At 39.9% G+C, this 27964-nt stretch overlaps 2 protein-coding genes across 6 annotated transcripts in view; one reads left to right on the top strand and one right to left on the bottom strand.

Annotated features, from left to right (window-relative positions):
• LOC129676543 (protein FAM156A/FAM156B-like) overlaps positions 1–27964 on the top strand; it is a 95349-nt gene that overhangs the window by 7293 nt on the left and 60092 nt on the right. For all 5 annotated transcript variants that reach the window (XM_055606929.1, XM_055606931.1, XM_055606934.1 and 2 more), the window contains one exon: positions 25623–25760. The gene's annotated coding sequence lies outside the window, so the exon portion shown is untranslated. The remainder of the gene's footprint in view (positions 1–25622; positions 25761–27964) is intronic.
• Positions 4188–5291, bottom strand: LOC129676542 (ubiquitin carboxyl-terminal hydrolase 27-like). Its single transcript, XM_055606928.1, is given in 2 exon segments — positions 4188–5074; positions 5255–5291. Coding segments are annotated over 2 exon segments (924 nt in total).

Consider the following 27964-nt stretch of genomic DNA (forward strand, 5'->3'; position numbering starts at 1 on the left):
TGTGTGTGTGTGTGTGTGTGTGTGTGTGTGTGTGTGTGTGTGTGTGTCACATGTGCTGTACAGGAGGGGCTGACAGAGGGTGTGGGACCCCCTGGAACTGAGTCTAGGCGGTTGCCATCTGCTGGATGTAGGTGCTGGCAACCTGACTTGATTCCTCTGGAAGAGCAGCAAGTGCTCTTTACTGCTGAGCCATTGCTCTTGCCTCTCATATGTGCTCTCATTTCTTAAAAGCCAAGTGGATATTTTGTACTTGTTTGGTTAGAAGGAACGAAATGTGTGCCTGACAGTGTCTCAGTTTATAATCCTACTGGGGAACTGACCCCATGGGGCTCCTAGACTGTCACATCTCCCAGCTTTTTGGACTAGGATATGGCTTTGTCTAGTCAATGAACTCTGTGGTGGGGCAGGGTGTGTTACTGGCGACAGCGTTGCCAGCAGAACTTCACGGAGTGAGGGCCAGACACCTGTGTGTGTGTGTGTGTGTGTGTGTGTGTGGAAGGAGATGCCTGCTGGAGAGGAATGGTCTTTGAATGAGTGCTGGGAACATGAGTTTTGGGCCAGTTTGTATCGGTTCCAAGCCCTTGATGAGTTTATTGAATATCCCAGTTCTCTGACTTGTTCTAAACAGAAAAGGCTGGTCTCTCTGACCTTTCTGTCCAACTTGCTGCCAGTCTTTGTGGAAAGAATGTATAGGAAATGTCTTTCAGATATGATTTGTACAGGTAGAAATTCTCATTAAAATAAAATAGCAAAATGTTCTATTTTGCTTTACAATGAATAAAAAGTGAACTCCTACAGTGAATATGTTTATTTGTGTTGATTTTGTTTTAGGCAGCACTTCACTCTTTTGTCCAGACTAGCTTGTAACTCATTAACCCATGCTGACCTACATGCCATGTCACTTGTCTTTGACTCATTCTCTCAAGTGTTGGCAGTCTGTTTATGGACCACCATGCCTGGCTTCAAAATTGAATTTAATATCATAGCCTTCCCAAGGCATTTTGCAAAAGGCTGAGTACAGTATTAATGAAATGCATTCTCAGTACAAAACAGAATAAACAAATTGCATTCCAGCTGATTATAATGATTAGCTGTGTTTAAACAGGATTGAAGAGAAAGCAAAGCTAGAACTAGGCAAGAGTAAAGTCAATACATGGGAATCCTCAACCTAACAGTCATTTCCTGTAGACACATTGAATACCTGCTTCATGGAGCACTGTATCTCAGCTGTAAAGGCGTGAATTTTTATGTCTGTTCTAGAGCAGTTTCCTCTGAGTTATAACATTGCGTGCTGGAATGAAGCTTACTAAGACTTAGGAAGTGTGGTACTTGACTTCAGTTGTCAATTTGGCTGGATTTGGAATCACCTGAGAAGAGAGTCTCAATGAGGCATAGACTAGATAAGGTTGCCTGTAGGCATGCCTGTAAGGGAGTTTTAAAATGTGTTTGAAATGGGAAAACCCACCCTGAATGTGGGCAGCACCATTTCATGGGCTGTGCACTGAACTCAGTTTAAAGGAGAAAAGGAGCTGAGTATAAGCAATCATTGTTTTCTGCTTCTTGATTGTAAATGTGATATGACCAGCTGTCTGAAGCTCCTCCTGGTAACTTCTCTGTGATGGCAGACTGTGGCCTGGAACTTTGAGCCAGAATAATTCCCTTCTCTTTCTAAGGTACTTTTGTTATGGTATTTTATTATAACAACAGAAAAGCAACTATTATTATGAACAACTCATAAGTCTCAGAATATTTCTGAAACATAAAGGATTCATAAGGCCCTCTTCCCAAGGCTATAATAATCAGTTACAATTGTGTGTTAGAGGAGAGTCTCTAACCAGTAGAACTGTCTACAGGTTATATAGGTAGCTACAGCCATGCAGCTTTCTGGAGTCACCATTGCTGGGCTTTTTGGTGATGCAGCTGTCTATGAGTTATCCATCTTCCTCTAGGTAACCCCTCATCCATACTTGCATAGCTAATTCAAGTAAAATCATGGGTTCGCTAAGCCTAACTTGGGTAGTACTTCTTTATTGGTCTCTCTTTGATATCCTATCTGAGTTGAATAGACATATGTTCATACCTCCTTAGGAAAAGTCATACAGCATATTATTTTTACACTTTTAGAGGTACCCTTGACTCCATTGCTTTCTAGTCCCTATTGGGTAATAGATAAAGGTTGATCATCTAAGGGCTGTTCAGTGACTCCCACTTGCCCTATATCAGCAGTTCTCAGCCTGGGGATTACAAACCCTTTTGGTGCATCAAATGACCTTTTCACGGGGATCATATATCAGATATCCTGTATGTCAGATATTTATATTACAATTCACAACCATAGCAGAATTACAGTTATGAAGTAGCAAGGAAAATATTCTTATGGTTGGGGGTGACCACAACATTAGGAACTATATTAAAGGGTCATTGCAGCATTTGAAAAGTTGAATATATATGTGTGTGTGTGTGTGTGTGTGTGTATGTGTGTCCTATATCATAGATAGATAGATAGATAGATAGATAGATAGATAGATAGATAGCCTGTATCATCCTAAACCAACACGAATTCCCATGAAACTTATTGGTGGCTGGGGTTGAGGTGAAGAAAATGGTTCTGAAGCAGATCAGAAGTTATAGGCTTCAGTTTTAATAGTAACTGAGTGAACAACAACCTTTCAGTGTACAGCTCCATATGTTTTCAACGTCTCAGGAAAGACTCACTGGAGCATGTGGAAATAGTCTATCTTCATTTAAGATGTGGTACAGAAGGTAGAAGTTACAATGAGACCTACTCTTTAGTTCCCATGCTTTCTCTCCCTCCCCTCACTTTCACACTCTTCAGATCTTTAAGGAAACTTGAAAAATTTTAAATCACCATATTGAAGATGTGAAGCAAAGAGAGAGACTAAAGTCTTGACCTGAGATCAGGCAAAGTAGCTATGGTCATCCAGACAACTTCCACAAAGTCATTATGGTCAGAAAATGATTACTAAATAGCACATACTGGCTGCAATCCAATCTGCAGACAGTGCTGTACTCTAGGTTGCCTTTGCTTAGTTATGTATATTGAGTTAGGTCAGATTGTACATGGGCATGGAAGCCTTCAAAGAGTCCAAGAGTGTATGTACAGTAGTTACTCCACATTAGAGCATATTCTTTTGAGCCCACTGCCTCTTTGACAGTTTGACATTCCATGAGCCTAGAGCACTGCAAAGTTGCCTTCATTATTTCTAGCTGCATCTCCATGCAGATGAAATATCATAGGAGTTCAATACGATCAAGTCATTCTCTTCCCAATGGCCATTTTCTAAACAAAAATTTCTTTAAGAGCAGAGCCCACCAAAGACCCCTGCCAAGTGAGTGTAGCTATAACCCAATTTGCAAAAGTAAAGCTATCTATCATCTATCTAAGGAATTCTTGCAACCAGCTCTTCATTCGGAATAATCTTTATTCGCCTTGTGGGCTAAGATCCTGTCCCTATCTCCTGCCACTCATTTGGGCACTTCTCACAGTTTGAGTCCACTGATAACTTCTCTTAATTGTTCTGGAGTATAGGTATGGGCTTATTTATTTTACAATTTCCAACAGTTTGTGTCTTGTAAAGAAGTGGGATTTCTTTTGCAATTTATTTGATTGCTTTCAGAATAGAATATTCTTACTGTCAGTTCATCTGAACTGCAAGGTCAAGAATAGAGATTAGTATTATAAACCCTCACATATTTGATGTGAAACTGTAGAAAAATGAAACATTAAAGCCTTTTTACATTGCTTTTCATGCTGAATTCAGTATATAAGAGGAATGGTAGAAAAAATAAATTTGTTGTTTCTTTGTACATGTCTCCTCCATTAAAATAAGGTAGGTAGCATTGATTTCTTTTAGATTTGATTCCATTTTTTCCTATAAAATAAAAGGGTAACTATCGTATAGCATTTAAGGCACTAATAGGAATGAAGTAATCCCTACCTTCACCTAGTAAACAGCATGTAGACACTGATCACTGGTTATTTCTTACTCTAACTTTCCCTCGTTTGTGATAAATAGGTTAATTTATATCCTGGTGCTTGCTGTTGTATAAATTCTATAACCTATCATTTTAGGTAGTTAGGTAGCTTCAGAAAGCTGTGTATTTCTTTCACATTTAGTTTTTTACATGTGTTTGTATGTGTGTGTGTTGTGTTGTGTTGTGTAAAGTTAATAATGTTCCAGGACCTGTTTATGATAGAACAGTAAATATCCTTCCCTGTCCAGCATATCCTTAATACTGGCCTTGGTGATGATGACATCATCACACTTGAAACACTGATCCCTGTGGTGCTGAATGACGCTGGTGTAGAGGCCACTCTCCAAAGTTCCTTGGTGATTAATCACAGCAAACAAAGAATACTTATTCTCGTTATTCCTACTATTGGTTGGCAGCTGCAACTGTCCATTCATTCGGGTCTCCTTACTTGACGCCATAAATGGTGTCATATCCAGCTCCAGGGGAAAGGAAATATATGTAGTGATCTTTCGCCTCTGTTTGGCTGAGTGTTCAAACCGTTTGAAATGAAAGCAGGCAACAACTGGCAACTTCTTCATGGTGAGCTGTTTGGTAGGTTCTTGGTAGCATTGACAACCACCACCTTTGATTTTGGCAGTACTTCCTAAGTGCTCTGGCCTTGTAAACCTTCACAAGCAGTCCGTGAGGGTAGTAATGCCTGGTATGTGGCTTTCCCCATTCACACTGCTCTCTCTCCCTGGACTCATGGGCCAGAAGGATGTGCAAGATCCAGGCAAGTCCAGACTAATGTCCCAGCATGGGTTTATAGTGGTAGAGACACCATGGCAAGTTTGACAGGTGACATCGGACTGCAGGCCACCTGTGAAGATTTGGTCTATGATGCAGTTACAGTGGTTGGGATTGCTGGCCACCTTGCCAACATCATCGCCTTTGCAGTGCCTGTGCAGGACATCTAGTGCAGCGATGAGGAACTCATGGGCATCCTGTTGCCTGTACCCTGCTAAATGGCGTGCGTGTATCCACACCAGGTGCAGTAACTTATAGGGAACATGAGGAGATGGGTTTGTAGAGTATAATTCTCAAAAGACTAGACAGCTCTGAATCTGATATTTCACATGGGTGCCTATTAGACTGGACATCTCTCAGTTCTGACATCTGAGGGAAGTCTGTATTATCAAGGTGCATTGGTCCTCATAAAACTATACTGAAGTTTGAGATAATTTTCTCCTCTTTGGCTAATGTCCTGTTTAGTTTTTACCAAAAAGAATCCTTCCTCCCACGGTGAATCTGTGCATTCTGATAAGATATGTCTGCCTGTAGTTTGCTTAGTGTTCTTAGGACTGCAACATCCAATACACAGTAACTCCTTCCAAACCCTCTATGAAGATCCTTAATTAACTCCAGCAAAGCTTTTAGAGGTATAATGCTGTGTCTCTAGGACGAGCCATCTCCTTTTTTTTTTTTTTTCAAATGCCTGCTTGAGAAGGCTCATGATGGCAACAATTGCTGTTTCTTCTAGGCAGCACCCTGCCATAGGGCCCCTACTTCCATTTCTTAGAACATTTCCTAAAACTGAATTACAGTTGTGAATATGTGCTTTGATATTCTCAAAAATGTCTCTTTCCTTTTGCATCTTCCTTTGGTATCTAATTCAGTTCCTGCCATGCTGATCCCCAACCATAAAATCATTTCTTTTGCTACGTTATTTTTAAAATTTATTCACCTTCATTTTATGTGTATTGGTGTTTTGCCTACGAGCATGTATATGAGAGTATCAGATCTTGGATTACAGACAGTTGTGAGCTGCCATGTGGATGCTAGGATTTGAACCTGTGTCCTCTGTAAGAGCAGTCAGCAATCTTAACTGCTGAACCATCACTCCAGCTCCCGTTGCTACTTTATAACTGTTATGTTGCTACTGTTATGAATCATAATGTAAATATTTGATATGAAACTTCCTTGAAAGGCTCATTCGACCCCCAAAGGGGTTGTGACCCATAGGTTGAAAACCTCCTTCTCTAAAGATATTATTGTAACGTCATTTATTCTTTTTACACTTCTTCCCTTTCCATTCATCTTTTCAACTTCCATTCCAGCTCAAAAAAAAAAAAACAAACAAACAAACAACAAACAAACAAACTTCAATTCTTCACACACACCCCTTCACTACCTCCATAATGTCTCTACTGCTTTGTTTATTTTAAGGTCTAGGTAACTCAGGCTCCCATTATTCTTCTGCTACCCTTCTTTCTTGACAACTTTGTAAGTCTTGTCACAAGGGGCACATACAGGTTAGGTAGGGTGGGGAGGTAGAGAAATAGAAATTCTTTTTCCCTCAATCTGTAGGGAACCAATTAGAGTCTGTTCTCAGGGGCCAAAGTGCAGAAAGATATTATTCTTAAGATTAGGGGAAAGGAAGCGTAAATAATGTAATCAGGCCTGATTACAGATCCAAGCTCAGATCAAATGCTTAACCTCTCTGCGCCTTAACAGTGTCTTTTGTTAATTGAAAATTAAAAGTCCTGTCTGTGATGAACTCTGAATCCCAGTAGAGACCATTCCTAGTATAACAAATTGGCAAGTACTCCTTAAAAAAAGAAAGAAAGAAAGAAAGAAAGAAAGAAAGAAAGAAAGAAAGAAAAACTTTATAGAGGTGTAAAAGCTATATCTATTCAGTAGGAACAAAACTGCAAGCCTTGATCTTTGACCTTTTGCTATGGTAGAGCCTGGAGTGATATATTTGAGATGCTGAACAAATGTGAGCTGTAGCTTGCAGCCAGTTACCCAGTCACAAGCAAGCAATACTTCACAATGTACTTGGTTTAAGCTACGCTGTAGGTTAGATGTGCTAAGGTTGTTATATCATAAACCTGGGTACATTAATAAGCATCAGTATACATAGAAGCCCTTATAGAAAGCATTACCTGATACTTCTTGTTCTCAGTACCTACCTTAGAATCAGAAGATGAGATAATGCCTGGTAAATAGATTGCAGGAAAAGTGATCAACTGTCTACTTCAGGGTCCTTTCAAAGTGAGTGCTCAGTTTACCCAACAACCGTCCTTGGCAGCTCATGTGTAGGAACATGCATCAAGAAATACAAGTCAACTCTTCACTAATATTCTTATACAAGGATGTGCTATAGGAAGCACAAAGGATAGCACTTTGGGTATTAAAGGAGTTCACATCCCAGAAGTTCCTTTTCATTTGACAGTCCCTAGGAAAACTACTATGCTCAGGCTTGCTGCAAGAATATTATTTACCAATGAAAATGTTGTCTGCAACATTGATTTCTCTGCAAAAGTTGCCATCTCTCCACAGAAAGTTTGTGATAAGGATTCAGCTCTCCCAGAGTTAGAACTGACACCTAATTAATCACTCTCCAACATTAGAGTCAATGACTTTATAGCAGTGTATTTCAAGCTGTGGCTCACAGCCCCTTTGGGGGTTGAATATCAGACATCCTGCATATCTGATATTTACATTACAGTCTAAAACAGTAGCATAGTTACAGTTATAAAGTAGCAATGAAATAATGTTATGGCTGGGGTCACCATAACATGAAACACTGTATTAAACGGTGGCAGTGCTAGAAAGGTTGGAAACCACTATCTCTAAAGCTTTAAACAGATTCATCTATTTGAACTTTCTAACCTAGCAGGCCAGTGTGTTCTGGGAAGGAGAAACACCATAGTTCTCCAGTTCCCCTATGGTGACTATAAGATGAGAAGTTGAAATGAGAGTCAGTTCTCCTCAGAGGAAATTTGTTAATAAGAATATTTCCCTGGGTGCCAAGAGAAAAGTTTTCACAAACTTTCCTATCATTATTAACTCTGTAACTCTTTGGGCAAGCTGTGCATAAACTATGAAGGATGGTTTGTCCTAATAAGAGAAGTGATTGTTTCACTGCACCTGAGAGAACTCAGCCTATGGGAGCAGAGGCTGAGCCCTAATTCAGAGGTTTCACTGTAGGTTCCTTTGGCCCCACTGCTTTGGGGTTCATGGTGGAGCAGTATATATTGTAGGAGCTATCGAGTAACAAGCCTGCTCACTTCATAGGAAATGGCCCAGGATGGGAGCAGGAGGATCTTATGAAGTTTGGGTGACTGGCAATTTAAAAAAATCATGAGGAACAAACAACACAGAGGCATGTTTTCTTGTTTCTGCTCTTAGCATGTTCCTGAGGCAGAATCCCTAAAGAGAGACAGTAGACTTTGCCTGCCCCTCACTAAGGCTGCAGGGAGAGTGTCTGTTTCCTTGTTTTGTGAATATGAACCTGTCCTGTCTCTTTCTGGCCTTCCAGTACTCTCTATGACATGGAGGTATTTAAGTCCTGAGAAAGTAGATTGGTGGGTAAGAGCACAGCTGAGAAAGACTGTATGATGCAAGAGAATGTAGTTTGCACATTCTTTTCCTTTTTGTTTCTTTGCGTGTGTGTGTGTGTGTGTGTGTGTGTGTGTGTGTGTGTGTGTGTGTCCCGAGACAGGATTTCTCTTGGCTGTCCTGGACTTGCTGTGTAGACCAGGCTGGCCTTGAACTCACAGAGATCTGCCTGCCTCTGCCTCTCAAGAGCTGGGATTAAAGGTAGTGTGCCTGTAATGGAGTCTTCACTATTGTTCCAGAACCTGACATATGAAAATTAGAGGGCAAGCCAGTATAGACAGCTGAAGCTACTAAACAAAACAGGTAATGTGTGTTGCCTCAAATCTCCAACATTTGCAATGCTGTCATTTGTATCTAGTTTTGGGAAATGGAATGAAATCAGGTCCTTACATTTCTTCTATATTTTTCTAAACAAACAAACAAACAAACAAACACCAGAATGAAAAGTTATTATAAACTGATAAACTGGCTTTCAGACAAAGTAGAAACTACCTTAATTGTTGTTTTTGTAACAAAATGACTTTTTTATAGCCAACAACCTGCCATCCAGATGAATTGCACCATTGTGCAAGGTAGCATAGGTAGCTGGAGAAATAATTGCTATAAACACTGAATTGCTTTACATGATCTTTCCTATTTGAGATGTCTTACTCTCACTGGTGTAAGAATGTTGAGGGTTTTTTTTTAACATTTGGAAATATCAAATAAAAATGGATACACAACTACATTTCATTTCAATGTTTCAAAAACAAATGAAAAGGATACTAAAATATGTCATCAGCAATATGAAGAACTTCTACCTACTATATAACAAATAATTATTTGGGGTCATGGAATGCTAACAGTATCTGAACCTCCCCTATCAGTGGACTTGGGGAGTGACATGCATGCAGAAAGGGGAGGGAGGGTGGGATCGGGAGGGGAGAAGGGAGGGGCTTATGGGGGGATACAAAATGAATAAAGTGTAATTAATAAAAAAAATGTTTTCCATAAAAAAAAAAGTTACTTGTATAAGCAATGCCCTTCGGCTATTTAGCCTCATGGTCTCTCGTGTCATACCATTTGCTGAAATAAGATATTTCAGAAATCTTACAGATCAGCAGCTAAAATTCAAGCTCACCAATTTTTGTTTGTTTGTTCCTTCCCCATCCCTATATATCTTCCTTCCTTTCTTCTCAAGTCAGTGTCTCAGTCTGTAGCCCTTTCTGTGCTGTAGTCCAGGTTGGACTTGAACTTATAGTGTTCTGCCTGCCTCTCCCTCCTAAGTACTAGATTACTACACCTAACTCAAGAGGAATATTTTTTTAAATATGTCACTACTAACTCAGCCACACGAGGAAGTAAAGCACAGACAGTTAGCAGCATGTGTGTGTACTATATGTACTCTATCATTCTGAAATGAAATATAAATATATGTATTTATTTAAACTAATTATTACTCTGTACTTTTCTTTACCAAAATGTTATTGATTCAAAACAAATAACAAGAATGACAGTGTATCTATGAGACAAGAAAATGTAATAGAATAATTAGCAATACACATATATATTATTGCTTTAACATCCTAAGTTCCCAGACAAAAAGAATCTTGGCACTATTACTGATTCTATAAGGATGATAGGCTGATTACAACTTTTGTGATTGTGAAGAGTAAGAATGTTGTAGGTCTGGAGCTAAATTATAGTGGGTCTGTAACCCCTTTAATAGCCATCATTATTCACCTCTGTTTGTGACCTGACATCTTTGTGACTATTAGCTAAACCCTAACAAGCCTCCAGCTTCCCCCAAACCAAAGGCTAAGAATACTATTAGTTGGAATCTAAGCTCTGTGCCATAGATTTCCCTGCCTTACCTCCTTACCAGATGATGCCACCAATGTATTTTAAAGTTGCCTTCATCTATTTCTTTTATCTTTAATTTCTTTTAAGATATGGGGCCATGGCTGGCCTTAAACTCATATAGAACTGTTTGCCTGCTTCTGCCTCCTGAGTGCTGGGCTTGAAAGCATGCACCACCATTCTCAGCTGTTTTTTGTTTTGTTTTGGTTTGGTTTTGGTTTTTGAGACAGGTTTCTCTGTGTAGCCTTGGCTCTCCTGAACTCGTTTTGTAGACCAGGCTGGCCTCAAACTCACAGAGATCCTCCTGCCCCTGCCTCTCTGAGTGCTGGGATTAAAGGTAGGTGTGTATCACCACACCATCTTCAGCTGTTCTTTAATGCCTAAAAACCCCATGAGACTGTTGCTGTGTTGGAATATGGTATTTGGGACAACCTTAATCTGTGTTCTTGGGTCAAGGTCACTCATATTTGACTCACCAAGATAATATGTCATAACCAAAAGCAAGTTAAGGAGGAAAGGGTTTATTTCAAGCTTACACTTACACATTATAGTTCATTAAAGAAGGAAGTCAGGACAGGAATTTAATCAAGGCAGGAACCTGGAAGTAGAAGCTGATGCCATCACATTTAAAATGTGTGTTTATCAGAGAAAATGGCTTTAACATTCAGAAATTATTTTAAATTGTGGAACTGAAGTTGGATTCCAAATAAGACACAGTTCAGTAACGAAGTTGCAAAAGTCCTTTATACTTTGGTTGCAATTTTCTGGTATTTCTTTTCCTTGATTTTTTGAAGTAGTCTTATTTCTGAATAAAGGCCATGTTTTCGGAGAAATAAGTTTTTGTTTTTTGTTTTTGTTTTTGTTTTTGTTTTTTTATTCCTGCACCCTGTGTGTGAGATTGAACTCAAGTCAATCCATTCTTTCCTGGCCTGAACAATGATTACTCCTTGACTGGTTTCTAGCTAGACTCCTCGGATGCATCTGTAGTAAGCCTCAACCTTGGCCCCTAAGATACAAATAAAATCTGATGTATTTTCTAACAGCCACAACCAGAGGATGATGTTGCACTGTTTCCTCAAGCTCCTACCCCCACTCCTGACTAAGGAGCTTTTCTAAGAAAACTCCCATTTGCCAAAAAGTATTTGCTATTTGTTTTACCAGATGCTTAAAGATACATATAGCCATCAAATCGCACTCTAAGAGAGGACTGTCCCTCGATCTAATGCAATTTAGCAAATCCAGATGAGTTTCACAGGATCTAGAGTCTTCTTTCTGCTGTAGTAACTTTTTATTTCTAACTCTCGTCCAGATCAACTGTTTCTGCCCAACTCCTTTATTGTTACTTTGATACAAATCAAAGTTGTCTTCATTTAATGATGTTCCTCTTGTATTGCAGCAGTGTATTTTTTTAATTAAAATCTTCTGTTACTACTTTAAGCAGCGGCTTTATTTATCTTTGATAGGTTCCTTATCTTCTCCTCAAAGATCTTTAAATAATTTTGAAGAAATAATGTAAAAATTTCTGTTTTGCCATAATCCTCCTTTTCCCCATTTTAATGTGTTTTCAAATGAGATTGTTCTTTTGCAGTTTAAAATATGATTATACTCATATTGTAATATACAATAATGTATATATTCTTTATATTATATAGGCCAGCATTTTAGTGTGTTTTTTGCACTTGTTAGTTTTTATTGTTTTTATTAAGTTTTTATTTTTTTATATTAGTTACAGTTTATTTACTTTGTATCCCAGCTGTAGCCCCTTCCCTCATTCCCTCTCAATCCCACCCTCCCTCCCTCATTTCCTCCCATGCTGCTAAGTCCACTGAGAGGGGAGATCCTCCTCCCCTTTCATCTGGCCCTAGTCTATCAGGTCTCCTCAGGACCATGCATGGAGATAACCTTGAACCCCTGCACAGATGTAACCCATGGCAGCTCAGTAGCCAAGTGAGTACCCTAATAAGGGGAACAAGGGGCTGACTCTGACATGAACTGATTGGCCTGCTCTTTGATCACCTCTCCCTGATGGGGGAGCAGCCTTACCAGGCCACAGAGGAAGTCAATGCAGCCACTCCTGAGTGTCCAGGTAACAAAGCATACAAAGTTTGAGAAATGAAACAATAGAGACATAATAAAAATAGAGTCTTCAGATTCAAATTTGGATTTGATCCAACATGAGGGAGCCTAGTGGATACTGTGTCTGACAAGCAGGATGGCAGTGACTGCATAGCAATCAACAGACCAAACTCTGGGCCCTAAAATACCAGTGATTGTGTTTCCCAGGTGAGAGGAAACCCCAAGGTGTGGGAAGAAACCAGGTCCATTCTCTGGTCACCCAGCTAAATTCTGGAAGATTTCCTGGGTCCCAGCAGGTGCTTGATCTCCAGCCTAGAGCCACACACCTGCATGATCTGATCACCATCCCAGACTGAATTGTGGGCACCACAACTCCAGAGACTAGGATTTCCAGTCAAGATAAAACCTCACAGTGAAGTAAGCAATTGAGACCAACCTCAGGTCACCCAGACAATCCCTGGAAAAGGTCCTGGAGTTCAGCTGGCACTCAGCCACTAGCCCAGAGACCTGCCTGCACGTCCGACTTACAGTCCCAGACAGAAGTGTGGGCCCCAGGGTACTAGAGATTGGATTTCCCTATTGGGAGAAATCCCCACAGTGGGGGAAACATCAGGTCCAACCTCAGGATACCCAGCTGTGGAAAAGTTTCTCGATTCCCGCAGGTTCCAGTCTCTAACTTCTTGCTACACACATGAGTGCTACGCTCACTTGCCACTGATTACTGCTTGGGTACTGGGGAGCAGGGCTCCATCCTCATACCCACAGAAGCCTGAGACCCACTGGATCAGCCCCCAGATACTGCTCCAAGGTGCAACCAGTTATCCTTAGCTAAACTGACCAAATCGCAGGGCTCCCTGTTTCTTCAAGAGGGATGTGCCCAGAAAACACAGTGTAAGAACAGCAGCAACAGTTCACTAAATTCAGAGCAAGAAACCCAAAGGTAGACAAGTTGTCTCCAAAACTTCTTCTGTTGAGAGGACAGAAGCCCTGATTACCAACAACCACAGTTACCACACAGTTACCTGAGGTGAGCTGTGGCAATTCCTGAGAAGCACTGCCATTCAGTTGACAATATCCAAAAAGGTGAGGAGGCCTCCTTCAGGAAAACCATCTTCCTGCTAAGGGGATTCTCCCCACCATAGGATTCCAGCAGACACCAGAAACTAACAGCCAACACCTGAGACAGCCAGGTGGGTAGAGGCCATCATAAAAGCACAACCAACAAAAGGCAAAGAAATATGGCAACTCCAGAACCCAGTTATCCTGGGGCAAGTAACCCTGGACAGCCTACATAAGTGAAATTCTAGAAGATGACTTTACATCTATGCTTATGAAGAGGATAATAGAGCAAAAAATAAAATGATTAAAATAACAGAGGAAGATAAAGTCAGATTATGACCATCAATAAAGAAATACAGGAAGATGCATCCAAACAGTTTGAGGCCTTCAGAGAGGAAACTGTTAAATCACAGAAAGAAGTAAAAAAAAAGAGATAAATATTCAAATAAACAGGTGAATGAATTGAAGGAAAAACAGGAAAATACAGTGAAACATGAAGAAAATCAGCAAAACTGTTCAATATCTGCAGATAGAATTGGAAAAATTAAAGAATACACAAATGGAGGAAATTATGGAGAGGAAGAACTTAGGGAAGAAAACAGGAACTACAGAGGTAAGCATAACCAATAGACTATGAGAGACAAAAGAAAGAATCTCAGGTGTAGAAGATACAATGGAAGAAATCTATGTATCCATCAAAGAAATGATACATTAAAAAAATTTCTGACACAAATCATCCAAGAAATTTAAGACAACATGAAAAGACAAAACTTAAGAATAATAGAAATAGTGGGCGGGGCAAGATGGCGGCGCCAGGAGGACTCTCATTCTGAGGAGCAGCACAGCAGGATTGGCACAGTGACCAGCAATCAGAACTCGCGGCCATAAAACACAAGTGGTTGTGTTTCTCAGGTGAGAGGATACCCCACGGTGGGGGATTCAATCAGCTTTAACTCACCCGGCTAAACCGCGGAAGAGATCCCCGTTCTGCCAGGCGCTTAGTCGCCAGCCCAGAGCTACCCGCCAGCGCAATCTGGTCACGGTCCCAGACTGAACTGTGGGCCCACAACACCATAGACTGGATTTCCCAGTCGAGAGATAACCCCACGGAGCAGGAAACAATTGGGACCGACCCCCGGTTACCCAGACATCCCCTGGAAAAGACTCGGGTTCCGCGGGTGCCCCAGGAGCCAGCCCAGACCCAGAGCCGGGACAAAGGCGCCTGCACAGAGCCCTGCCTGCGCGCGTGATTCGCTGCCTCAGATAGAACTGTGGGCACCAGGGCACCAGACTGCGTGTCTCTGGCAGGAGGAAACGCCCAGCGGAGGGAGTCAGCAGCACTAACGCTTAGGACACCCAGCACCAAAACACTTCCTGGACTCACGCAGACTCTAGTGCAGGCAGAGGCGCTGTGCTCTGCCGCCATTGTTGCGTTCCCCTGGGGCACTGGGACACACAGCTGCTTCCTCGGACCTGCAGGAGCCGAAGAGCCATTACAGCAGCCCTCAGATACTGTGCCAGGGATCGGCCAGTTGTCCCTGGCTGGACTGCCAAAACTATGGGAATCCCTGATCCTTCAGGGGGCTGCACCCACAGCGTCTGGACCAGAGCGGTGCCTACAGCCGCCATCCCAGACAGAGACACACAGCTTCTGGTCCAGAGTGAGGCACCCAGCCTCCAGACCAGAGCAGTGCCCCCAGGCGCCAACTCAACCTAGGTGCACATTCTCCAGGTCCAGAGCAGAGCAATCAGCCTTTGGCCCAGAGACTTGCTGAGTGCACCTCCCACTTTCTCAGACAGAACTGTGCGCCCCAGGATAACAGACTGAGTTTCCCTGTTGGGAGAAAACCCCACAGCTAGGGAATCAGCAGTCTCTTCAAGAGGACTGTACATGGAAATTTAGTGAGCAGCAGCACACTAAATTTATAACAAGAAACCCAGCAGTGGAGCAGCTGTCTTGAGAAATTTTATGGGTAAGAGGAGATCCCCCCCTGCCTAACATAGACCACAGCTACTACTCAGGGCTATAAACCTGAGGTGAGCAGTGGCAACTCCGGAGAAACACTGGCCATACAGTGAACATAACCAAAAAGCAGAGAAGGACTCCTTCAGGAAAAATCATCTTCCGGCCAAGGGGATACTCCCTACCTCAGGACTCCAAGAAGCACAGAAACTAACAGCCAAAACCTAAATCAGCCCAATGGGTAGAGGTCAGCGTAAAGGCTCAACCAACAAAAGACAGAGCAATATGGCATCTCCAGAACCCAGCCATCCAGGAGGGAACAGCCCTGAACAATGCAGCATAATAGAAAATCAAGAAGATAACCTTACATCTATGTTGATGAAGAGAATAATAGAGGAAACAGATAAAATACGCAAAGAATTAGAGGAAGATAAAACCAAACAGATCATGGCTATCCGTAAAGAAATGGAGGAAGATAAAGACAAGCAAATTAGGGCCATCTGTGAAGAAATACGGGAAGATGCAGCCAAACAGCTTGTGGCCTTCAGAGAAGAAATAATTAAATCACTGAAAGAAATAAAAGAGACAGAGTTGAAGGAACTAAAAGAAAAAGAGGAAAATACAAGCAGACAGGTGAAGGAAGTATACAAAACAACTCAAGACCTGAAACTAGAACTAGAAAAATTAAAGAAAACACAAATGGAGGAAATAATGGAGAGGAAAAATTTAGGGAAGAAAACAGGAACTACAGAGGTAAGCATAACCAACAGAATGCAAGAAATGGAAGAAAGAATCTCAGGTGTAGAAGATACAATGGAAGAAATCGATGTATCTGTCAAAGAAAATGTTAAATCCAAAAAATTCCTGACACAGACTGTCCAAGAAATCCAAGACAATATGAAAAGACAAAACCTAAGAATAATAGGAATAGAGGAAAAAGAAGACTCCCTTCTCCAAGGGCCAGAAAATATTTTCAACAAAATCATTGAAGAAAATTTCCCCAAGTTAAAGGAGAAGCCAATAAGGATACATGAGGCCTACAGAACACCCAACAAATTTGAACAGAAAAGAAAATCCTCCCGCCACATAATAATCAAAACAGTAAGTATACAGAACAAAGAAAAAATACTAAAAGCTGCAAGGGAAAAAGGCCAAGTAACATATAACGGCAAACCCATTAGAATCACACCTGACTTTTCAACAGAAATTATGAAAGCCAGGAGGGCCTGGACAGATATCATGCAGACCCTAAGAGAACACAGATGTCAACCCAGGCTACTATACCCTGCAAAACTCTCAGTCCTCATAGACGGAGAAAACAAGATATTCAATGACAAAAACAAATATCAACAATACCTACACACAAATCCAGCATTACAGAAGACACTGGAAGGGAAAATACAACCCAAGAAAATTAGCTTCTGTCAAGAAAACACAGGAAATTATTAACCTTACTACAGCAAAACAAAAAGCAACCAAGCACACAATCGTATGAACACAGCCAACATCAAAATCAAAGGATCTAACAGCCACTGGTCATTAATCTCTCTCAACATCAATGGACTCAACTCTCCAGTAAAAAGACACAGATTAACAGAATGGATACGTAAACAAAACCCAGCAATCTGTTGCATACAAGAAACACACCTAAGACACAAAGATAGACATTACCTGAGGGTAAAAGGTTGGAAGACGACTTTCCAAGCAAATGGACCCAAGAAACAAGCAGGAGTAGCCATTCTAATATCTGATAAAATAGACTTTCAACCAAAATTAATAAAAAGAGATGAGGAAGGACACTTTATACTCATCAAGGGAAAATTCCACCAGGAAGACATCACAATCCTGAACATCTATGCCCCAAATACAAGAGCGCCCACATTTGTAAAAGAAACATTGATAAAATTTAAACCACATATAGATCCCCACACATTAATAGTGGGGGACTTCAACACCCCACTCTCAGCAAAGGACAGGTCAACAAAACAGAAATTAAACAAAGAAACAATATCTCTGACAGAGGTCATGAATCAAATGGACCTCACAGACATCTACAGAACTTTACACCCAAACACAAAATAATTTACCTTCTTCTCAGCACCTCATGGAACCTTCTCCAAAATAGATCATATAGTTGGTAACAAAGCAAGCCTCAACAGATACAAGAAGACTGAAATAATCCCTTGTATCCTGTCTGATCACCATGGAATAAAGCTGGACTTCAACAACAACAGAAATAGCAAAAAGCCTACACACTCATGGAAACTGAACAACTTGTTACTAAATGACAGCTGGGTCAGGGAAGAAATAAAGAAAGAAATTAAAGCCTTTCTAGAACTCAATGAAAATGAAGACACAACATACCCTAACTTGTGGGACACAATGAAAGCAGTGCTAAGAGGAAAGTTCATAGCACTAAGTGCCTTCAAGAAGAAATTCGAGACAGCTCATTCAAGCAACTTAATGGCCCACTTAAAAACCCTAGAAAAAGAAGAAGCACACACACCAAAAAGGAGTAGACGGCTGGAAATAATCAAACTCAGGGCTGAAATAAATCAATTAGAAACAAATAAAACAATTCAAAGAATCAATGAAACCAAGAGCTGGTTCTTTGAGAAAATCAACAAGATCGACAAACCCTTAGCCAAGCTAACTAAAAGGCAGAGAGACACCACCCAAATCAACAAAATCAGAAATGAAAGGGGGGACATAACTACAGACACTGAGGAAATCCAAACAATCATTAGGACTTACTTCAAAAGTCTATATGCCACAAAATTTGAAAATCTAAATGAAATGGACAATTTTCTTGATCGATTTGACTCACCAAAGCTGAATCAGGACCAGGTAAATCAACTAAATAGTCCTATATCCCCCAAAGAAATAGAAGCAGTCATCAAAAGTCTCCCATCCAAAAAAAGCCCAGGACCAGATGGCTTCAGCGCAGAGTTCTACCAGACCTTCAAAGAAGAGCTAACTCCAATTCTCTTCAAACTATTCCACAAAATAGAAACAGAAGGAACATTACCAAACTCATTCTATGAAGCCACAATCACCTTGGTACCTAAACCTCACAAAGACTCAACAAAGAAAGAGAATTTCAGGCCAATGTCCCTTATGAACATTGATGCAAAAATACTTAACAAAATACTTGCAAACCGGATCCAAGAACACATCAAAGATATTATCCACTATGACCAAGTAGGCTTCATCCCAGGTATGCAGGGGTGGTTCAATATACGGAAATCCATCAATGTGATCCACCATATTAACAAACTGAAAGAAAAAAACCACATGATAATCTCCCTAGATGCTGAAAAAGCATTTGACAAAATCCAACATCCATTCATGTTTAAAGTACTGGAGAGATCAGGGATACAAGGCACATATCTAAACATAGTAAAGGCGATATACAGCAAGCCTATAGCCAACATCAAACTGAACGGAGAGAAACTTAAAGCAATCCCACTGAAATCAGGGGCAAGACAAGGCTGCCCACTGTCTCCATATCTCTTCAACATAGTGCTGGAAGTCCTTGCTAGAACAATAAGACAGTTGAAGGAGATCACGGGGATAAAAATTAGAAAGGAAGAAGTCAAATTATCACTATTTGCAGATGATATGATAGTATATATGAGTGACCCCTAAAACTCTACCAGGGAACTCCTACAGCTGATAAACACCTTCAGCAAAGTGGCCAGATACAAAATTAACTCAAAAAAAATCAGTAGCCCTCCTGTATACGAAAGACAAAAGGGCTGAGAAAGAAATTAGGGAAACAATAACCTTCACAATAGCCACAAATGACATAAGGTACCTTGGAGTACCCTAACCAAGGAAGTCAAAGACTTGTATGAAAAAAATTCAAGTCTCTGAAGAAAGAGTTAGAAGATATGAGAAGATGGAAAGATCTCCCATGCTCATGGCTTGGCAGGATTAACATAGTAAAAATGGCCATCTTACCAAAAGCAAACTACAGATTTAATGCAATTCCCATCAAATTGCCAACACAATTCTTTACAGACCTGGAAAGAAAAATTCTCAACTTCGTATGGAATAACAAGAAACCGAGAATTGCTAAAACAATCCTCTACAATAAAAGATCTTCTGGAGATATCTCCATCCCTGATCTCAAGCTGTATTATAGAGCAACCGTTAAAAAAACTGCATGGTACTGGCATAGAAACAGAATGGTGGATCAATGGAATCGAACAGAAGACCCAGAAATAAACCCACACACTTACGGACACCTGATTTTTGACAAAGATGCCAAAACCATACAATGGAAAAAAAGATAGCATCTTTAACAAATGGTGCTGGTCCAACTGGATGTCTACATGTAGAAAAATGAAAATAGATCCATACTTATCACCCTGCACAAAACTGAAGTCCAAGTGGATCAAAGACCTCAACATAAAACCAGACACATTAAATCGGCTAGAAAAAAAGGTGGGGAATACCCTAGAACTCATTGGTACAGGAGAAAACTTCCTGAACAGAACACTAACAGCACAGGCTCTAAGAGTAACAATCAATAAATGGGACCTCATGAAATTGAAAAGCTTCTGTAAAGCAAAGGACACCATCATCAAAACAAAGCGACTGCCTACAGATTGGGAAAGAATCATCACCAACCCTTTATCTGACAGAGGACTTATATCCAATATATATAAAGAACTAAACAAGCTGAAAAGCAACAAACCAAGTAATCCACTTAAAAAATGGGGAACAGAGCTAAAGAGAGAATTCTCTGCAGAGGAATATCGAATGGCAGAGAAGCACTTACAGAAATGCTCAACCTCATTAGCCATTAGGGAAATGCAAATCAAAACAACCCTGAGATTTCACCTTACACCCATTAGAATGGCCAAGATGAAAATCTCAAGGGACAACACATGCTGGAGAGGTTGTGGAGAAAGGGGAATCCTTCTCCACTGCTGGTGGGAATGTAAACTTGTACAACCACTCTGGAAATCAATCTGGCGCTTTCTCAGACAACTAGGAATAGCGCTTCCTCAAGATCCAGCCATACCACTCCTAGGCATATACCCAAAAGAGGCGCAAGTACACAAAAAGGACATTTGCTCAACCATGTTTGTAGCAGCTTTATTTGTAATAGCCAGAAGCTGGAAACAACCCAGATGCCCCTCAACTGAAGAATGGATGCAGAAACTGTGGTACATCTATACAATGGAGTATTACTCAGCAATGAAAAATAAGGAAATCATGAAATTTGCAGGTAAATGGTGGGACCTGGAAAGGATCATCCTGAGTGAGTTGTCCCAGAAGCAAAAAGACACTCACGGTATATACTCACTCATATAAACATACAATATAGAATAAACCCACTAAAATCTGTACATCTAAACAAACTAAGCAAAAGAGAGGACCCTAACTAAAATGTTCAATCCCCATCCTGAAAGGCAAAGAGGATGGACATCAGAAGAAAACGAAAATAGGAAACAACCTGGGAACCCCCTACAGAGGGCCTCTGAAAGCCAGAAGAAAACAGGAAACAACCTTGAAACCTGCCACAGAGGGCCTCTGAAAGCTTCTGCAGTATAAACTGTCAAAGCAGATGCTGAGCCTGATGGCCAACTGATGGGCAGAGTGAATGGAATTTTATGTAAGAAGTGGGAAATAGTAAGAGCTGGAGGGGACGGGAACTCCACAAGCAGAGCAACAGAACAAGATAATTTGAACACAGGGAACTTCCCAGAGACTCATACTCCAACCAAGGACTATTCGTGGAGATGACCTGGAACCCCTGCACAGGTGTAGCCCATGGCAGTTCAGTGTCCAAGTGGGTTACATAGTAATGGGAAGAGGGACTGCCTCTGACATAATCTGATTGGCCTGCTCATTGATCACTTCCCCCTGAGGGGGGAGCAGCCTTATCAGGCCACAGTAGAGGACAATGCAGCCACTTTTGATGAGAACTGATAGACTAAGATCAGAAAGAAGAGGAGAACCTCCCCTATCAGTGGACTTGGGGAGTGGCATGCATGCAGAAAGGGGAGGGAGGGTGGGATCGGCAGGGGAGGAGGGAGGGGCTTATGGGGGGATACAAAATGAATAAAGTGTAATTAAAAAAAAAAGAAGAAACTGCAGCCACTCCTGATGAGACCTAATTGACTAGGATCAGAAGGAAGGAAAAGAAGAGCTCCCCTATCAGTGGATTTGGGGAGGGGCATGCATGCAGAGGGTGGAGGAAGGGAGGGATTGGGATGGAAGGAGGGAGGGAACCACAGGGGGGATACAAAGTAAATAAAGTGTAATTAATAAAGAATTAAAAAAAAGAAAAGAAAAAAGAACTTATATAGTAATCTTAAGGAAAATTTTGTCAAAAAAAAAAAAGAATAATAGAAATAGAGGAAAAAGAAGATTCCAGTCTCCAAGGCCCAGAAAATATTTTCAACAAAATCGTAGAAGAAATGTTCCCCAACTTAAAGGAGAGGCCTATAAGAATACAAGAGACCTACAAGAACACCTAATAAATAAGACTCTAAGAAAACACAGATGTCAGCCTAGGCTACTATACCCAGCAAAACTCTCAGTCATCATAGACAGAGAAAACAAGATATTCAATGAAAAAAAATAAACAATACCTTCCCACAAGTCCAACATTACAGAAGATACTAGAAGGAAAAATACAACCCAAGAAAATTAACTACTTTCAGGAAAGCACAGGAAATAAACAACTTCACTACAGCAAAACTAAAAGTAGCCAAGCACATAAAAACACTACCACAACCAACATCAAAATCAAAGAAACAAACAGTGACTGGTCATTAATCTCTCTCAACATCAATGGACTCAACTCTCCAATAAAAAGATACAGACTAACAAAATGGATGCCTAAATAAGACCCAACAATCTGTTGCATACAAGAAAAACACCTAAATCACAAGACAGATATTACCTGAGAGTAAAGGGCTGGAAGATGATTTTTCAAGCAAATGGATCCAAGAAGCAAGCAGGATTAGCCATTCTAATAGCTAATAAAATAGACTTTCAACCAAAATTAATCAAAAGAGATGGGGAAGGACACTTCACACTTGTCAAAGGAAAATTCCACCAAGAAGACATCACATACAATCATGAACATCTATGCCCCATATACAATGGCACACATATTTGTAAAAGAAACATTAATAAAGAAGCTAAGCAAGAAGGAGGACCATGGGTAAGATGCTCAGTCCTCATTTAGAAGGGCAAATCGATGGACATTGTAAGAGAGAGAAAACAGGGAACAGGACAGGAGCCTACCACAGAGGGCCTCTGAAAGACTCTACCCTGCAGGGTATCAAAAACAGTTGCTGAGACTCATAGCCAAACTTTGGCAAAGTGCAGGGTATCTTATGATAGAAGAGGCAGTTGAAAGACCTGGAGAGGACAGGAGCTCCACACAGTGAACAACAGAACCAAAAATTCTGGGCATAGGGTTCTTTTCTGAGACTCCAACCAAGGACCATGCATGGAGATAACCTAGAACCCCTGAAAAGATGTAGCCCATGTCAGCTTAGTCTCCAAGTGGGTTCCCTAGTAATGGGGACAGGGATTGTCTCTGATGTGAACTCAGTGGCCTGCTCTTTGGTCACCTTCCCCTGATGGGGGCAGCCTTATGAGGCCACAGAGGAAGACAACACAGCCAGTCCTGATGAGACCTGATAGACTAGGATCAGATTGAAGACAAGTAGGACCTCTGCTATCAGTGGACAGGGGGAGGGGCATAGGTGGAGAAGAGGGAAAGAGGGTGTGTTTGGGAGGGGTTGAGGGAAGGGGCTACACTTGGGATACAAAGTGAATAAACAATAATCAATAAAAAATAAATAAAAGTTTTAAAATGGAGACTTGGAGGCAAAATGGATTCTGATACACTAATGGCTACAACAGGTGTTAACAGAGGAGCCATAGTTATGGTAAGAAATAAAGTAGGTGTCAACAGAGGGGCTATAAAATTTAAGGAGGTTACAAAAGTTCCTTGTGTTCACTTAATGTTTTCTGTCAACAGTTTTAAAATAGTTGGAATGTCATTTAGTTTCCTTTTTGAGTTAGTATCAGGGAAGCAAGACATGCTCAATATCTAACAATTATTTGTGTGTGTGTGTAAAAGTGTTTTTTATTTGTCATTATTGGTATAATCAGATGCAACATATATTTTCGAATAGTTTTTTTAAAATAATTTCTTCACTTCTTCACTTTTCATTCCAATTTTAGCTTCCTTCCTCATTTCCTCCCAATCCTACCCTCCCTCCCTCTTCCCCCCACCATCCCCTTCTCCCAGTCTACTGATAGGGAAGCCCTTCTCCCCTACTTTTGAACCTGACCTATCAAATCTCATTAGTACTGCTTGGAACCCCTTCCTCTGTACCCTGGGAAGGCTGCCCCACCAGGGTGAGATGATCAAAATGCAGGCAAGCAGGTTCATGACAGAGGCAAACCCCTGTTCCCCTTACTTAGGAATCCATATGGAGACTGAGCTGCCTATGAGCTATATCTGAGCAGGTGGTCTAGGACCTCTCCAGCATGGTCCTTGGTTGCTGCATCAGTCTCTGCAGGACCCCCTGGACCCAAATTTATTGGCTCTGTTGGTCTCCTTGTAGAGCTCCTATCCCCTCCAGGACCCTCTATTCCCCACCACTACACTTTTCCATAAACCTCCCTGTGTTCTTCCCAAAGTTTGGCTGTGAGTCTCTGCACTTGCTGCACAAATACAGATTTGAATTTAATGGACACAGTTTTCAAAATTAATCCTTTCTCATGACTTTTAAAATTATTTTATACAATACTTTATTATAAAAACCTTGAAAATAAAATGCCATTTTATTTCTTAACCAATTTAACTCTTCTAGCTGCATAGACGTTCACTGAGACATACTTTGGGTGTGATTAATCTCATGGATTTTGTTGGTGTGGGTCATTATAGTATTTCAGTTCTACCCAGTGCAAGCAATGCATACTTTTTCTAAAATTTGTTTTTTTCTCATATACTGATGGACAACAGTACTGTTAATTATGATTTTGTTTTCCTTTTTGAAAATGCCACAGTGATGCCCTTACTGGAAAAAAAATGGTTTCCTACCTCTGAAATGTTATCATTGGTACTTGAATGATAAAATTTTAGTACTGTAGATGGGCTTTTGTCATGAATGTGACTTAGAAGAAACGTTTAGAGTGGACTACCACATATACCTTCATGAATTTTGCAGTAACTGGTATTTTGTCTTTTTTTCCCCCTCTTCTTTCTCTACTTAACACATAAATTGAGAATTTGGTTTCTTGTTGGAAGTTTTGTGAAGTGACCAGAAACTTCGGTGCTTGCACAATGATTTTACTTGAAATGCAAGAAGAACTGAAATGTTTCAACAGTGTACATGTAAAGACTTTATTTACACTATATGCTAAAAATATCTTTCAGTTTCTTTAAATGCATCTTTTAAATAACTCATCAAAAATGATCTGTGAAAAGTTGAGTATCAATGATATTTTTCTTCTTTCATATCAGCTACCAAAATAGCTTTACACAATAAAAAAAAGACTAATATGTTTGGCACACCATGTTAAACTACTGTTGTGTTCAGCTTTGTTGTGTGTAAGGTAGACCTAGTCTTTCCAGTCCTGTATTCTGGAAAGCGTTCTTCATTCATAAAAGTTTTAAGTTAGAATAACAGTGAAAATAATCTTTAATTACTAGAGCATATATTTCATCAAATTTATACTAAAATATTTCTCTTAATAATTACTAAATGCTATTTTTATTTTTAACTTCCAGATTATCAGTTACTGACATACAAAAATGCAACTTTTTGCATATTGACTTGATAAACTATCTATTGCTGTTGCAATAAATTGTTATAGAATTACTGGCTTAAGACAACAGAAACTTCTAGAAGTCTAGAAAATAGTTCTAGAAGTCATAAATCAGAAATGAGTATCTCAGCCAAGAAACGCACTTTTAAAGTAAAAGGAACCTTTCTTCTTCTATTTTTTAGTTTGTATATTTCACCTATAGTCTTTGACTTGTGACCATATGCTCCCACATTCAAATATAGAATTCACGATGAATATTTTCTGGTGCTGTTTTTTCCCCCTCAGGTCATCTCTTTTTACTTCCTCTTTTACTGTTATATATGCTTATAATTACATTGAGTCTACTCAGTTAATTTTATATCATATCCTTATTGTAAGGCCGTAATATTAAGAATACTGATTACTAAAGTGTAATTAATAAAAAAAATTTTAAAAAAAGTAAAAAAAAGAATACTGATTACATGTGTAACTTTTATTCCATTCTGTGCTACAGGAGATGATATAACCAAAGCTTCTCCATATACCTGCACAAGACCAAACCAGCGTGGATGGGAGGAATTCACAAAGTCCTACCCCAAGCTAATGAGCTATTGGCAGCTGATGGCTGCTAGGAAAAGAAGAAGTCTTTCTGGTAAGTTGACCACATTCCAGTGCATGGCTCCATATCTATCTGCATACACCTGGCACCAACTCGATTTAGAGGGCTATAAAATATTTAAATGAGAGGACATTCAGGTCAGGTGGGAGAGGGAGCTGGTAAAGGTGTCTGGGAGAGGTACAGGGGAGAATGGAAGTAGATATCATCAAAATACATTATATGTATGGAATTTTCAAAGAAAGAATACACACACACATATATATAAAGGTTTTTTTTTTTTTTCAATACAGGGTTTCTCTGTATAGCCTTGTCTGTCCTGGCCTCCCTTTGTAGACCAGGCTGGACTAGAACTCACAGAAATTGGCCTGCCTCTGCTTCACAAGTTCTGGGATTACAGGCATGTGCCTCTGTGCCTGGCTAAATATATACATACATACATACATACATACATATATATATATATATATATATACACACACACACACACACACACATATATATATATATATATATGGCTAATATTATAATGTCAAGAAGTACAAGAAGGAAATCAGTAAAACAGTAAAAACAGTAAAAAGGTGTGTTAAGGGTATTTTACGTTTAATTTGTTTAAGAATTTAAAAAATATTTAAAATATCTTGAAGATAAACTGAGTTTTATGATGTGGTTTGAATATATTTGACCCCCATGAAGCAATTTGATTTTTATATGAATTACATTATTATTTAATACATGAGAGAGAAACAAGAAATATCAGACTTTTTGTTTATTTTTTATAATTTCATATATATGCAATGTATTTGCAAAATTTTTGTACTTTTCCACCCACAACTCTTCAAATTCATAATCTCATCTTCTTTGATTATTATTGATATATAGCCTGCTAGTCCATTTAGTATTTCTCATATATATGTACATTTAGAGCTAATAACCTGTCGAGGACTTTTTTTCTGGAGAAGGCTTGATGTTCCTCTCTGAGCTCTTCATCTAGGGGTGAGATCTGTTAGATACATGAAATGCTCACACCACATCACATATCAAATTCATTTCCTGTTTTATTCTATTTCTAAATGATTTTATGTTGTGGCATGTATGCACACACATATAACCATGATAAATAAAAATGAAACAAGGAAAGCATCCTGCAAATGCTAAAATGTAATAGAATGCAAAGTGATCAATTAATTATAGTACCTAACTTTTAAAAATCAAAATGAATTAATTCTCCTTTGTGAGGGAAGTAGAGACTGTCGAGGAAAAATTAAAAATACATCAAAACTCATTTCCATGTTTAACAGTGACATTTTAATTATAAGAATCTGTAAGCTCATTTGTTCAGATTTTTGGCATCATGTGTGGTGATAATAACAATATTCATGATGCGTTCTGTTTTCAATGCTTGTAGAACTCCTGATTTATCTTCCCAGATGTTCCTGATAGCTGTGTCTGTACTCTTCTGTGTTAGGCAAGTGCATGTCTGGGACCACAGTGTTCCATCACCATGGTTTCACTAGATTTAATAAACTGTTGCTTAGCAAATCCACTCGTCATCCAGCTATTTTGTCTTTGCACTGTCTTCATGTTATGTCCCTGGTAAAATGTAGCTGAGCCTCTTGGCAATGGAAAATATCGGTCTCAACGTCAAACATAATCTTCCCATTTGGAACTGTTTTATTTTTCTTAAATTAGAATGGCAAATGTCAGAGAGCATTATAATTTAGTGCCAAATATAGAATCTATGGAACAAGCAGATGTATTCACAACTTGGGGTGTTTGAACTTTATTCAATTACTAATCTCCCTGTGTCTCATATATCTCATTTGTAAAACATGATAATTACACTCATCTCAGAGGACCATTGTGAGGATTAATTTAGATAACATAACTGAAACTCACCTGATACTTCATTAAGGGCCTGTCAATTGTTACTGACATCAAGAGATTAAGATGGATATTAGCCCTCTGTCATATATAGGGTTGGTGAAGCTCTTTTCCCAGTCTGTAGACTGTCATTTTGTTCTGATGACAGTGTCCTTTGCTTTACAGAAGCTTTTCAGCTTCGTGAGGTCCCATTTCTTGATTGTTGATCTTAGAGCCTTTTTAAAATATTAATCACAGGTTATTTATTTATATCCCAGCTGTATCCCCCTCCCTCATTCCCTCCCACTCCCACCCTCCCTCCCTCATCTCCTCCCTGCCCCTCTCTAAGTCCACTGATAGGAGAGGTCCTCCTCTGC

Source organism: Psammomys obesus, unplaced genomic scaffold (genome assembly GCF_907164565.1).
Source record: "Psammomys obesus unplaced genomic scaffold, mPsaObe1.curated_primary_1811, whole genome shotgun sequence".
NCBI classification, from domain to species: domain Eukaryota; kingdom Metazoa; phylum Chordata; class Mammalia; order Rodentia; family Muridae; genus Psammomys; species Psammomys obesus.